Here is a 15,126-nt window from a genome sequence, read left to right as displayed (position 1 = left end):
TACAGTATTAGTATAAGTGTCAGAACATACCAATATACACCTAACATCTGCATATTTACTTGAAAGGCTTTTTTTTCAAATTAGCAAATTTCTTCAAAACACAACTCTTTGTACAGAAATATAAAGCAGAGTGGAATTTGATCTACACCTTTTCAACCAAAATCTGAAATGGCAATATTTTGATCTTTATGATTAAAGACTAGTGTTAAATCTTTAAATAAGGTCATGCCATTTAATTCATACATGGCTTATGAATGAACAGAGAGAATGAATCATATTCTGGGATAAGAAATTTCTTTTCTACTCTCTTACAAATGTATCTATCAATAAATTATAAAAATCTTTAGTTTCTCTATATTGTGAGATTTAGTCTTGTACTAAGCGATGATAGAGCTTTATGTTTCTGTCTAACTAAAGCTGCCACTTCTTAAACCTGAACATGTAACTGTAGCAAATTGAATATTTCTCAGCCATGCTAAATTAAACCGAATGACTACGGTGCAGTATTTAAGTAATCCAGAAATTTTAATAAAAATAATTTTAAGAGCAAAGTATTTCTTATTTTTTAAAAAAATACATTTTTACAATACCATTTATAATAATCTCTTGAAAAAAAACCTGAATTACTTAGTTTTACCCTACTTTGTAGTTGTAGACATCTCATGAGAGATTGGCTGGGGCACAAATTTGTTGTGTGTAACTTTTAAATTTATTTAGAATAGTTTTCGCACCCAAACACGTGGATTACATTTCAGGCCTACCTAACCTTGCTCTCACACACACGCTCACACACTAGTTTGACCAGTGCCAAATTCTTTTCCATCAGTAAATGCAGCTTTAAAAAAATGTAAATATATTACTCAATATTTACAAATGATAGATACAAAAACATGTAAAGTAACCACAAAGACAGAATAGTAAGATCAACAAACAATATAGCAATTCTGAGAAAAACAATATTTCCAGAACAGAGACACAAATTTTTGAACTACATGGCCAGCAAATTGAAGCAGGCTGGTAATCCTGATTTACCAGTTTTAGGTTTTGTCTTTTTTCCTTAACTGTCTATGAAGGCAAAGTTACAATAAAAGGTTAACATACAACAGTGTACATCGCTTGTTCTTGATTTAACAGTGTTAAAGGTCACCACTGGGCATCAACTCATCTACAACTGGTGGGCATCGCCTCTTAAAATGCTAGCTCAGATGCATCCTTGCTACAAGACTGATAACCCAACATTTGCAGCAGCCAAGCACAAAAAGGTGCAATCAAGTGAGCCTAAGAGCCAACTAACCCATGGGGGGAGGGGGGGGAGTTACTGCAACAGGAAGCAACAGTGTACAGCTCAAATTCCCTCTCCTGTGCTGCAGGCAACTGAACACATGGGAAGCAGAGACTGGAGTCTCAGCAGGCCTCCTTCCTGATATTAGGTGCAGGCTGTGTTAGTGTTCTTTTGATCTAACACAGGATTATTAGAAGAGCAGGATAAATGGGGAAACAGCAGCTCTGGGGCACTCTTCTCAGGTGGCTGGTAAGCAGTGTGCATGTGAGGGCTGGGAGGGGGACAGAGGTTCCTATCCCAAACAGCTCTAAAACACAGTCTACATAGTATAGCATGTCCCAGCCGACTCCCATCTTGGGGCCTGAAGTTTGTCAGCAAAAACAAAATAATATTAATAAAAAGGTAATCAAGTTCAGCTCATGCCCTCTCTCCAGGTTTGACTGCGCCTATGATTCCTTCCTCAGGACAAACCCTAGATCTTCTATCTCCAGAGTCATGCTCAACACCCTTGTATCCAAGTTGGGCTAATGGGTCACCTGCTTCAGTAAACCAGGCACCTTCCTTGGGGAGGCTGTTTGAAAGGGAGAATACTACAGGTTCTCTTTGAAGAGAAGAAGGTTCTGTACACACACAGAGGGAGTGCATTTCCAAGCAACTAATCAGGGCTCAATTAACAAACGTTCAGATAAAAGCGCCCTGAAGATATCACAGCTGCTGGAAGTTGAAAAGAAGCTGCAGCAATAAGATTATCCAGAAAGAAGCATCTACAAGTCGTTTCCAAACCTCTGCCCTAGGCATAGGAAAACATAGTTTCCGGAAAATCACTAGGCACTATTCCCCTTTTACTGGTCATAGACACACACACACACAGTATCAAAAAACTGATTTCAATGGACACCGAACACCTTCAGGAAAATATAGTCTTCCAAAAACACACTTGCAATATCTGAGAATAGCTTCTCAGAAATTAACGACCTACTTGAACTGACTTAAAAATTCTTAAGACAAAAGTAGTTGCTAATATCAGTAACACCTAATATCAGTTAAAGTCATTATGTTCATGTTTTCCTGATAAAGAATGCTAAAAGCCCAGAACATAGCAGCGTACAAGATTTTCTGCAGGAACAATGCAGTCAAGAATTATCTGAAAATGAGATCAGCTATCTGTTGTACTGCTACTATGCATCTTAGGGTTTTGAACTGGTGTTCATTTGAGCACTAAATAGGATGTTAAGCATTTATTGTTAATAAAATATAATTAACTGGCTTGTGTTTTTACTGGCAAATAGATGTAAACCAAAAGCCAAGTTAAATAAAACTACAACCTTTCAGGGCGAGGGAGTTCTCACCATCTAGATTGAAATGGGAGAGGACTCCCAGTTTTCATCTCTTGGAGTGATCCCTTATTTTCAGTGCTAGAGGTTTTGTTTGTTTTAAAAACTGGAGCCTTGCCTGAGCCACAATGTGAGAACTGTTCTTCTTGCATTACAGCACTGAAGATTGATCAAGCCTACATTTGCAGCTCTGCCAGATCTCCAAGGCTCATAGTTACTGGACTAGTTTTCTCTGTCAGATCTATATCTATATCTGTCAGTGAGGAAAAGGGCGAAACAGAAGCAAGTCACCAAATTTCCCCCCTTTGACCATGTGACAGAAGAGTAAGAACTCAGCAGGCAGCTTCCCTGCAAATTATCCCTAGCATCAATCTTTTACAATGCTTTCATGGGGAACAGAAGACATTATCTGGAACCAGCTTACATGCATACTAAGAGCTATTCAAGAACAAAATGAAGTCGGTCTGATTTTTTGACTAAATACACTTACACTCACAAAGATATGTCAAATACTTAACAGAACGTGATTTAGTCCTTAATGAACATGCTAGGCTGCTACTACTTCACACTGTTGATTTTATTTGACTTCCCAGTTTCTAGACATAAGCTAGATAAGTGAGCTTCCAAAAGTGAAGTGAGCAACAGCACTATAAGAACAGAACACTTTCAGGAAGTTTAAGACTATTCGTCATTTTCATCATGAGGGGACACAGGTATGCAAGCCCATGTCCTGGATATCCCTAAGCCTCTGACTGCCAGACTGGGACTGGATGACAGGGGGTGAATCGCTCGATGATTGCCCTGTTCTGTTCATTCCCTTTGAAGCATCTGGCACTGACCATTGTCAGAAGACAGGATACTGGGCTAGATGGACCATTAGTCTGATCAAGTCATTCTTATGTTCTAAGTATGATGTACGTTTCACTGTGTGCAACAAAGTCATCATTCTCGGTTACTAATTTGTACACAATGGAGGAGAAAAATGCTTTCATCTTATGAAAAACGATGAATGGTCCCTATGAAAACACGAAATAAAATCACTAACCATAACACATTCACAAAAAGATAGAAATCCCAAAAATAAAGTGCATCAACATGAAATCCAGCAGTCAGTTTTCCTGCACATCAGTTATATTCTGTTAGACACTAAGAACAAGATCTTAGGAGAATTCAAAAAGAATTGTTCATTTATATCGATAACAGGGACACCCTGAGTTGCATTAGTAAGGATTACAATCCCTTCCCTCCCACCCTGTCCCCAAAGAACACAACAAAAAACCCTCCATGATCACTAAAAACAAAAACCCTAAAGCAAATCTCTAAGGGTGGTGAAAATAATAAAAGAATTTCCATATGGGCAAGTTCAAGGTTTCTTACTCCTTCTTCTGAAGCATCCCGGTTCCAGCCACCCTCAGGATACTAGATTAGAAGGACTAATAGTCCAGTCTGCTATATCAATTTGTATGTTCCTATGGAAGATTTTAAACTTCTTATGTTTAACCTTTAAATTGTCCCCTGTGAGTAAAACATGGCAAAAATTTAATGTATAAACATATCAAAATCCACACAACAGAAATTTAAAAAAAAAAAAAAAAAAAAGTGAAAACTGAGTTCATTAGAATAAAACAAAAACCCAGTGACTGAGGTTAAGTTATGATCAACAGACTAGAACCTTCTTAAAATGAACAGAAGTCTCGCTCTTTTTTATATATACACACATTCCCCATCAGAAATTAATTTTGATTAGAAAATTATGATTGGACCAGGTTTGCCAACATTTTAGCCATTTAGTTCTTCTGAGGCACATAGCTCAGAATAACACATTTAATTAGAGCAGCAACATAGAACAGTTAACCAATGCTATCTGCTGTCCCTACTGTCTTCCAGCAACTTGAGTGCAAGCACCAGACACAGAAACTGCATCACTAGCTTTTGCTTGTCTTCCTATTCCCCCACTGCATATGCATTTGTTTTGTCTTTAAAAAAAAAAAAAAAAAATTGAACTTCAATTACAAATAACCCTGAGAACTAAAATCTATCATTTAACTGACTTTCTTCACAGACAAGAACGCCATTTAATAAAAAACTATGAGGCAATAATTTTTTTTTAAAAATCCCCTTTAATGTTTAAGGTTTTTCTTCCTCCCTTATTTATTGTGCTTAATAATTGTTTTAAAAAAACAAAAACGCTTGTTTTGTGACAGACAATGAGCAAAACAAAGACCCTAGCAACAGAATTTCAAACTCAAATTTGTTGTAGCTTTGGCAGTAAAAGCAAGTAAATATGGTAACTTTAAAATGAAGGCCTTGATTTAGAAAGGTACTTAAACATGTGCCTAACTACTTTAGGCAACTGAGCAGTGCCACTTAAGTCAGTGGGACTACTCAGATACTTAAATGTGCTTATGCAGTTTCCTGAATTGGGGCCAATAACATTCCCCCTATCTAATGAGCATAATGGACATAAGCTCAACACAGTACCGCAAATAAGCTCAGTAGTATTTCATCACAATAAAAATACAAGAAAAATGACAAATTAAAATTTTTGAAGAGTGAGTAAGAATTTGTTATTTTACCAAGAATTGTGTCCTTGTCACTCCGGCGTAGGCAAATCTTTGAGTAACACCCAAAACAGTGGAGATACCCCTTAACTACTCCAGTGGCCCTTCCACTATGTAATTCATGTCAGCCTCTGGCTGGCAGGTCAAGTCCTGTAGCAAATTAGGGTACGGTACATTTTACAAATTGTGCCATCACAAGTCGTTTATAGCTGAATGAGCTTCATATCAAACCAGACTTCAAGGCTGCAATTAAGTTGGTGTGCTCAGCTGATGTTTATAAATGGACAGTGTGCAGTTAGAATGGTTCTGCTCTGGCAGCTTACGCCTAACTTGAAGTCTCTTGGTCTCTTATATGGTTGCATCACAAGCAGCGAGATCAGAAAATTCGTATTTATCACTCAAAATCAGGAGTAAGGAGAAATGAAGCACAAATGCTATTCCTCTGTAAACACCCTTAAAATATTAGAAAAAAAATTAAAAAATAGAAGTGTACTGTTTAGATGGGATGGAAAACCAAGGACATTGAAGACTCCACAACCTTTTCATAAGAGTAAAGATGTCAGCCATAATTTTCTATCCAAAGTCCAATTCAGGTAATTACATTTTGTCTCAGAAAATTCACTACACATTCCAAACAAATAACACATCTTTCCCTTCCTGGAAAAATGTGCCACATAGTATTGCTGTATGCTGTTAAACAATTACCACATACCATCCGAGAATTGGCTATACCCCACTATCACTGATTACGGGAATGGGAAGGAGAACAACATCATCCTCACCTTCAGTGGCAACCGTGTACAGTAAGGAGGCACACTAACTCCCCACTTCAGACAAAATCATCTGTGTTGTGATTTGTACTGGAGCTATAATCCCAGGTTTTAATCCTTGCCAGACAGCAAAGACTGCAGTACAAATTCCTGAGCCATTAGATAGAACAGATATTGGGAAATGCTATGCTGGAAGCAAAGAACAGGAGAAATCCCAGTATAATTACATGAACCCCCAAGCCCCAGAATTGGGAAACCCATTAATTTATGGAATTTGCCCTTTATGTTGCTACAATTACTACAGAGATGTCACAATAAAACCAAATTATTTTAAGAAGGAAATAACCAAGATAACAACCAATCACCACTTAGGAGTCTCCCGGATTTACTTAGTACCCTGGATAATCAATCATACTTGACCAATAGGGTTATCAAATTAAAAACCAGAAACCATATCCTGCTCTAATTCATGAGAGAACATTTACAAGTTTTGTTGTTTATGATTTAGTCCAATTTAAAGTCATATATGTGAGGAAACGTGCTTACGAACAAAAGAAGTGCCATATGGGATCAGACCAGTGGTCCAGCAAGTCAGTTTTGTATCTCTGACAATGACTCATACCAGATTTTTCAGAGGAAGGAACAAAAAAAACCCCATAGGGAGAAATTAAGGAATGACCTGTCCATAAGGGAAGAATTTTTCCTAACCCTAGTTTGTTTGAACCTTCATGATTCAGGGGCATACAGACATATTTTTTCTTAGCTAATGTAATTACAGATAATCTCAGTATCCACACCATTTTATTAAAAGTAACACTTCCTCTCTTAGTAACCTCTTGGCCCCAATGACATTTTGTATCAATCTGTTCTGCAGATATGCTTTATGTAAAGAAAAGTATTTCTTTTTGTCAGTTTTAAATTTGCTGCCATTCAATTCAATTGAATGTCTGTTTGTTCCTTCCATTACTGAAAAGAATAGATAGGAATATCTCAATTACCTTTTTTGTACCACTCATTTTATATACCCCCATCAACTCTCATCTAAACTAATCATTGCCAATTTTTTAATTTGAAGACAGTGATCAACTCAGAAAATAAAGTGCTTGTGTTCGCCTGCTTCGCTATATATATATATATATATAAAAAAAAAAACTAAAATAAAGTTTTAAGTCTAATTACTCGTTCTCAAATCACAGATCTATATCATTTGTAGTGATCCATAAAGTGGTTTGTAAACATTGCCTCAGGTTATGTAGGAAGAATGAATTGGGCCCCTTTAATTAAGTGCACAGAGATACCACAAAAGAACTTTGTGTGTGGTGGATAGAGGGATAGAGAAAAATGTGTGATTGTGCAAGGCTTCTGTCCTGGGCATTTTGCTAGAGTAATAATATGTGAATTAAAATAAAATTAAACAAAAGACTAGACAGATTTCTCGGCTGCCTGCAGGACGAACAAGCTCTGAGCTGCCAATTGAATAAATTATGATTCTGCCAAGAAGCCAGATGAAGCCAATGGTATACCGCCTACAGCTTGGCATTACAGCTCTGAACATTCCATACAAACAACAAAGGAAGCAAAATACTGGATATTTTATCTGGCTAGATTTTAAAATAAATAAGAATGTTTTCTTTCAATTTTTCAATCTATGTAATTTTTCCCACGAAGTAAGTAAGTAAGTAGATGCTAAACACTGATCCACTCAAGTTTGAGTCTTTGTAGCATACTTACATAAACACATTCTTTTTATTATAAAATTAGTCATTTTCCTCCTATAATTATGCTAGGATTTTCAACTTTCATGAGACATAAAACAGAAGTCCTGATTGCTTGAGTTCATTAAATACCACAATGCTCTTTGTGAGAATACGTGGTAATACTGGTGCTTTAGCTAAATTCCACCTATGATAATTCCATCCTGCCTTCAACTGCAATTTAATTTGGAAGAAACATTCTTCAGTTCCTGCTTAAATTAATGCTGCAGTTCGCTGTTAAACAATTGTTGTAGTTCACCCAGTAATGGCTGTATTTCTATGGTGGACGAAGCAATTTCTATGCAGCTGGTATAACCGTTTGAATTTATAAAACTTTCTGGAATTTTTTGGGATGAGATGCAATACATAAATACATGATTATTATTTAATTTATACTACCTAGAAGTTCTCCAACTGCACTGTGCACATTTAGTTTTATTAAAACATGTTTGTTGTCAAATTGATCAACTATCCACTGGTCAAACATGCTCTGGATAAACAACATTAACTATATTACAGCTGACACATTCTCATGCTACTGAGTTGAAGAAATAAACTTGACAAATGTTTACCATAAGAATATGCTCAAATATCTGGACTGTTTTTGAAAAAAAGTCATTCAAAGTTTATGGCTTCTTTTTTAAAAACAGCAAGAAAAATATTTTTACACAATATTTACTCCTGACAGAATTCTGCGCCCATGTGAGGGCGCAGAATTCATATGGCCCACATATTTCTGTGTCCTCTGTGCAGAAAAATGCAAAAGAAATCTGCGGGGTGGACATGCGTCTCTTCCCTGGCAGCCCAGGCAGTGCGTCTGTTCCAGAGTGCCTGGAGCAGCTTCAGAGACGCAAATCACTGCGGAGGGGAATGGGGCTTGGTGTGCGTGCCTGCAGGGGAGATGTTGATCGCCGAGGCAGCGCTTTAACGTGGCTTGTGTGGTTGCAGCACAGCGCTGGGAGAGAGTTCTCACAGCGCTCAAAAAAAAAAAACCACTTTCATGAGGGGCACAGCTCCCAGCACTGGGGCACTGTCTAGACTGGCGTTTTACAGCACTGAAACTTGCTGCGCTAGTGGGGTGTGTTTTTTCACCCCCCTGAGCAAGAAACTTGCTGTGTTATAAATTGCTAATGTAGACAAGCTTTCAGTTCCTCTCTCTTGATACTGTGGCTGGAGGGGTATGGAGGAGGGTTCTCCATTCTCAGTCAATTCCTCCAGGAGTATAAAAACCTGTAAAAGTTTTAAGGTCCGTACATTGCCAGAGTGATGTAAAGCCTTACAAATGACAGTAAGGGAATCAGCTAGGAAGATTTATACGCTTTCTCACTTTTTTCTTGTGCCAAAGTGACATAGTGGGGTTAGATTTCTACTTACCCATTTTTTTTAAAAAAGAAGACTTTTGTGGGCAAATAAAACATTTACCAAGCAGTCAATAAAATGTCAGGACAATCAGAACCACACACTTCCTGAAGTATCCAGCTAAGTCCAGGACAATGATTAGCAAAACTGAATGACTTTCCTGTGTGAAAGTCTGAGCAATTTAAAATGATATTTCCCCCCGCCCCTCCCTATTTGGTGTTCTGTAATGTAATTTAAATGAAAATCCAGGATTATAACTGGAATGCAGGGTATTACTTACCAACTATCTGTAACTTAACTTTCATGTGTTTAGGAAATGCTGAATAGTTATTGTGACTTTTTCTGTATTGCAGTTTAAATAACTTACCAAAACAATTGAAACTGGTGTCATTATACGGCATTATTTTGACAAACAATTCTGTAGAATTTTGCAGAATTTAACTTTTTAGCAAAAGATTTTTAATTTTTTGGTGCAGAATCCCCCCAGGAGTAAATATGAAAATGAATAATGTTTCAGATTGACTTCTGCAATATTGAACTTATTCCTGTCATACTCCCAATATGCAGTCTCACAAAACACTTCCCTCATAAACCAATCACTTCTTGTATTACCTATATGGGATTAGATGCTCCAGAGTTCCTCCGTGCCACCAGTGAATTTGAAGAGTTAAAGTGAGAATTTCATGAAGAAAACTTTTCAAATGCAGATTTAATTCCATTCACCTTTCACATTCCTTGTATTTAAATAATCATAGTCTTCAGCATACCTTAAGAAGCTGTTTGCCAATTGTTGGGCTCATCTTCTCATCCACCATAAGAATTACTATTCCTCTGTCATCCATACCTCGACGTCCTGCACGACCAGACATCTGAATATATTCACCTGAGGAGATCTAGAAGTAGAACAAAAAAACCTCTAACTTTTGCTGTAATTTAAGCGACAGCGGCACATTGATCCCATTGCATGTTACAGTGACTGAAAATTGCATTAAAAAATACCAAAGGGTGGTATAACAGATGTGACCTTTTCATGGAGTTAAAGTAACCATACAATTCACAAAGCCACAGGTCCATGACTAAGGGCTTGTCTATACAGCCCCGCAGTACAGACTCTCAGGGGAGAAGGATGTGAGCTGCAGCATGCAGTAAAGTGGCGCGCTGTAAATGCAGCTCAACATTTTAGTGCATACTGCAATTACCCCTCCCGCAGTCCACACTGTGAGGCCATGTACACAAGCCCTGAAGCACTAAGGGGCTTGTCTATACCGGGAAACTCAGGTACATTTTCCAAATTAACTGAAGGTGTGAACTAAAAGTGGATTAGATAAACTGTATTAAACCTCTGTGTGGATGCTCTCATTCAGAATTAAAGTGGCCTTAATCTGGTTTATTTTAAACTAAATACAATTAAGACCACTTTAATTCTGAATGAGAACATCCACACAGAGGTTTAATACAGTTTATCTAATCAACTTTTAATTAACACCTTTAGTTAATTTGGAAAAACATTCTTGAGTATCCTCACATTGGCAAGTCCTTAGACATCACTGGGGTTTGTTTGTTTGTTGGGGGCGGGGGGCTGCATCTAATGTATCATGAGATTGCTGCGGGAGGAAGAGGTTAGTGAAAAAGTATGAATTCCAGTGTCCTCTGTATGCTGATAACAGCAAGCGCTGTATTTCCATCTCGATCAACTCAGAAACTGTAGTGGAGAGTGTCACCTAGTGCCTAGTGAGTATTGGGTTTTGCATTAGTCACTGGAAAACTACTTTCCCAGGTTTTTCATATGAAAGGGGAACAATAAATGGTTTGTTGGGAAAGATTCTGACAGGAAACATGGTTTCAGAATTGCGAAGAGGTTGTGTAGAATCTTTCAAATTTTTTAGACATATAGATCTAGCCTGTGTTTGGGTGTCCTTCTACTATTTTTATTAAAACAAAGTGTGTCTTTATGCATACTCTATAATGAACCTAGAATTTTAAAAGAGGGCAGTTACAGATTTGAACATTTTAATATGAATTGCACATTATTTAAAAATTACATTGATTTTGATTTTGAATGAAGTAAGAGCTTTGAAGTAAATATTTTTACTGCAGTGGATAAAGTGTCTCCAAAACAAATTCATTTCTCAGAACTATCTTCTATATGAATTTAAACAACTAAACTCACAATTATTCATCCCTGCATATTGAATCGCACTTACCCATCTGAAATCTTTCCCATCAAATTTACGGGCACTTGTGAACAGCACTGTTCTGGCTGGCATATTAATTCCCATAGCAAAGGTCTCAGTTGCAAATAAGGCCTAAATAAATAGACAACAGTATTAGACAACAAAATAAGAATTTGTAACTTTATAACATTTAAACTATAAGAAGCAGCTACTTAAGACTTTTCCACATTTTATATCAGATTTAAATGTACAATACATGTCTGAAACTGCAAACACTTATTTACCTGAACTATGCATGACATTAGATAAAATGTTGCCAATATCTAGGTACTTATAATACTTCCGCCCCCCAATATGGGTACACCCCAAATACTAAAAACTGGAACAAGAACAATCTCTCCCCACTATTTCCCTCAACAGAAGAAACGTATTAACTAGTTTATAGTTATATGTTTATGTGGGCATGTGAAAAATGGACAGATAGCAAAAGTCTAAGAGGTGAGTTTTGCATTAAATACTGAAAACAGTGAAGTTAGTGACCATTTTTAACTATTTTGATAGTGAGCCTTATAGTTTTGGCCCAGATTCTGCGATCATTTTGTTACCTTAGCTCACATGTTTTTTTGTTTAGATTAATGCATCAGGAAAGTCTCTTTATATTTCATCTCCTGATCAAGCTGAGAATTTAAATATACAGGGAAGGAGCTCATAAAAAGACGAATTATGGGGAAAAAAGGGAAAGACATACATCTATAAAGAATAGAGCACAATTATTTCTTCCACCTTTCTCATAAAAAATATTTTTGTTATCTTTAGAACTTTATCACATCAAAGACGGTAAGCCAAAATTATTGCAGATCAAGCCAATTCTATGAAAAAATTATTTTCAGAGTTTTAAAACACTATTTACCCCCGCCTACAAAGTCAGCAATGATATTTTAGTCATGAAAAATAAAGAGTGTTAGTGAATTACAAGAAATCCTGCAACCAGCTTTCAGGACAGTGTTCTCATAACAACAATAAATTATATTACGTGGGTATATGGTTGTGTGTCCTGCTGGGAATGTTTCAACTCCCCACCCCACAGTAACAGCGACTGATTTCATTTCTTGAAAGCACTTACTGTTCATTTTTAAGGCTTTTATTTTAACTAAATCACAATACTGAGAGAAGGTTTCAGAGTAGCAGCCGTGTTAGTCTGTATTCGCAAAAAGAAAAGGAGTACTTGTGGCACCTTAGAGACTAACCAATTTATTTGAGCATAAGCTTTCGTGAGCTACAGCTCACTTAGGTGCCACAAGTACTCCTTTTCTTTTTGTGAATACTGAGAGCAGAATTCTGCCTAGGATAAACCTAGGATATGTGTGGAGTATATAGATTAGCATCTACAAAGGCGTTAAATAATTTGTTTGCAATGTTGTTGTAGATGTGTTGGTCCCAGAATATGAGAGTCTAGGAAACTAGAGTGTGTAAGCTAAATACAAGATGGGACAGATTGTTAAGCATAAGGGATTCAAACTTGTAGGAGACCACTTAAAATGAAGTGGGCAATTAATACTTCTCCAGTTGTAGGACAATGGAGGGTTAGTAGGAAGCAAGGTATGTGTGGTGGGGCACCGGCCCCACCCCATGAGAAAGAGGGCTGGAACAGGCCAGAGAGGCTGCACAGACCAGCAGCCAATCAGCAAAGGCCTGTGGAGAGCCAATCAGGGCAAAGGAAGAGGCAGCTGAGCAGGGCCAAGCTGGGCCCTATATAAGGGCTGTGTAGCAGAGGAGAAGGTGGTCTCTCCCTGACTAGCGAGGGAGGAGGACTGGCTCTGAAGTAAGGAGGTAGCACCTTGGACAGAGCAGTGCTGGGCAGGCTTGGAGAAGCAGAGGCGAGCTCTGGCCCAGTTACCTGCCAGGCTGCAGCCCCTGTTAAAAAGGGTCAAGAAGGTGCACAGGGCCAAAGGGGAAGTGGCCCAGGGAAGACAGGCAGACAAGAGGGGAGAGAAGGAGGGTAGAGAGAGGCTTCCGCTAGAGGGTCTCTGGCCAGGACCCAGAGTAGCGGGTGGGCCTGGGTCCACCCCCCCCACTTTCCCCCTTGCACTGCACCTGGCCACAGAGGAGTGTGGCCAAGACACACTGCAACTTGCCCCTGAGGGCAGTGTCCTGAAGTGGATATCGCCAAGCAGGGAGCAAGGCGGTTCCCGAATCAACAGAGCAGACAACAGGTGAAACCACGTGCAGAGGGTGCTCTGCAGGGGACAAGAGCTAATTCCCAGAGCAACCAGCAGGAGGCGCCAGTGATGGTGAGTCATGACCCCGTCAGTGTGTTACAAGTTGTTGAAATGCGCCATAAAACCAGTCTCTATTAAGTCCATGGTTTTTAGTGTCCAGCACAGTTATGAATATAAGTTACCAGCTTGTCTTTTAAAGATGTTATGCACTTTTCCTTTGAGAACAATCTATCCCTTCTTATATTTAGCTTCAACACTCTAGTTTCCTTCTCCAGACCTGAAAAAGAGTTCTGTGAAGCTTGAAAGTTTGTCCCTTCCACCAACAGAAGTTGGTCCAATAAAAGAGATTTCTTCACCCACCTTTTCTCTTTTAGGTAATGTGAGTTAATTGGTAATCAATTCAAATTACAAGAGGAGCAAGAACTCTAGACTAGACATACCCTTACTCATTCTAGAACAGAATGGAGGGTTTGGCAACTGGCTGCACTCAGTCTGGGGTTTTGTCTACACAGCAGTTTTTTGTGTTTGGAGTTTGTGTACTACTATAGTAGCAGATGGAGGCTCATAATAGAGAATTAAAAAAAAGTTCTTCTGAAGCTAGATTCCCTGAATTGTTACCGCTTTGGGAAGTACAGGACAGGAAATGGGAAAAATTTATATAGATGAAATTCTATAATTTACTGCAATTCTCATATTGAACATGTAATTTATTTTTTGCATTTTTAAAAAAAAATATTGAACTGTTACAATTGGAGCTATAAAGCACCCAAATAAAAAGATACCTAAAGCAACAGAACACTGGTAAATACACTGACTTTTCATTTAGGTGCCCTCCCTCCTCCACCTCCATGCCCAGCTCCCTTAAGGAACAGCTGGTGCTTGGGAAAAGTGTTTCTAAGGTGGAAAAAAGGCACATAGTTAGAAGCCTGATATGTTTGTTCTCACTGGAAAATGAGTCATCTAGTCATGAATACTTAAAAATAAAGTGGCGCCTCAGAGGAAGGAACTAAAAGCCAATTGTGTTAGTAGAAATTAGTAGAAAAACTCAAGCTTTCCAGAACTGTTGCATGTGTGTTTGAAGAAACAGACCTCTAGATAGTAAGCTTCACAAGCCCTTCTTCTCTGGGGCTGAAACTAGCGCTCCCCTTGTAACTAAAGCTCCGATCCCTGCCCCCAGCTGAAACCAGGAGTGGAGCTGAAGTCCCAATCCACAGCGCACCTTCCCCTCCCTCCACTGAAGCCGGGAACCAAGCAGCTTTTTTGGTTGGTTTGCGGTGCTGCCTGATTGAGGACTTCCAGTTTCACAGGGTGTTCGTTAGACTGGTAAGTACATAACTCTAGTGTTCATATTTTTGAGGTTCTACTGCCCCACAATGTACTACTGTACATTTCCAAGATAGTGAAAGCTAAAATAATGATTATGAAAAATACACAGACTTGTACCTAAATACAGAGGTATGAACTACATACCTTTATCAATCCTTCAGAAAAAAGAATTTCAATGGTTTCCTTTAAAATAGGAAGCAAACCACCATGATGGATGCCAATTCCTCGCTTCAAAAGAGGAAGCACATGCTCAACCTGTGAATACAGAGGGTAAGTGAATATGTCTATTTTGATATACTTTTAAACAAAAAGATAATAATTATATGTAAAACATTTAACAGCTTGCT

General features: G+C 38.2%; 1 protein-coding gene across 5 annotated transcripts in view; it reads right to left on the bottom strand.

The window, feature by feature from the left end:
• The window catches only part of MTREX (Mtr4 exosome RNA helicase), a 102,394-nt gene that overhangs the window by 55,669 nt on the left and 31,599 nt on the right, over positions 1-15,126 (bottom strand). For all 5 annotated transcript variants that reach the window (XM_073343938.1, XM_073343939.1, XM_073343937.1 and 2 more), the window contains 3 exons: positions 14,924-15,034; positions 11,265-11,366; positions 9,828-9,953 (listed from right to left, as the gene is read on the bottom strand). In XM_073343938.1, the coding sequence (XP_073200039.1) occupies positions 9,828-9,953; positions 11,265-11,366; positions 14,924-15,034 (339 nt within the window). The remainder of the gene's footprint in view (positions 1-9,827; positions 9,954-11,264; positions 11,367-14,923; positions 15,035-15,126) is intronic.

The sequence above is a fragment of the Lepidochelys kempii genome, chromosome 5, assembly GCF_965140265.1.
Source record: "Lepidochelys kempii isolate rLepKem1 chromosome 5, rLepKem1.hap2, whole genome shotgun sequence".
In the NCBI taxonomy this organism is placed as follows: Eukaryota; Metazoa; Chordata; order Testudines; family Cheloniidae; genus Lepidochelys; species Lepidochelys kempii.
This window is presented reverse-complemented; position numbering and strand designations above follow the sequence as displayed.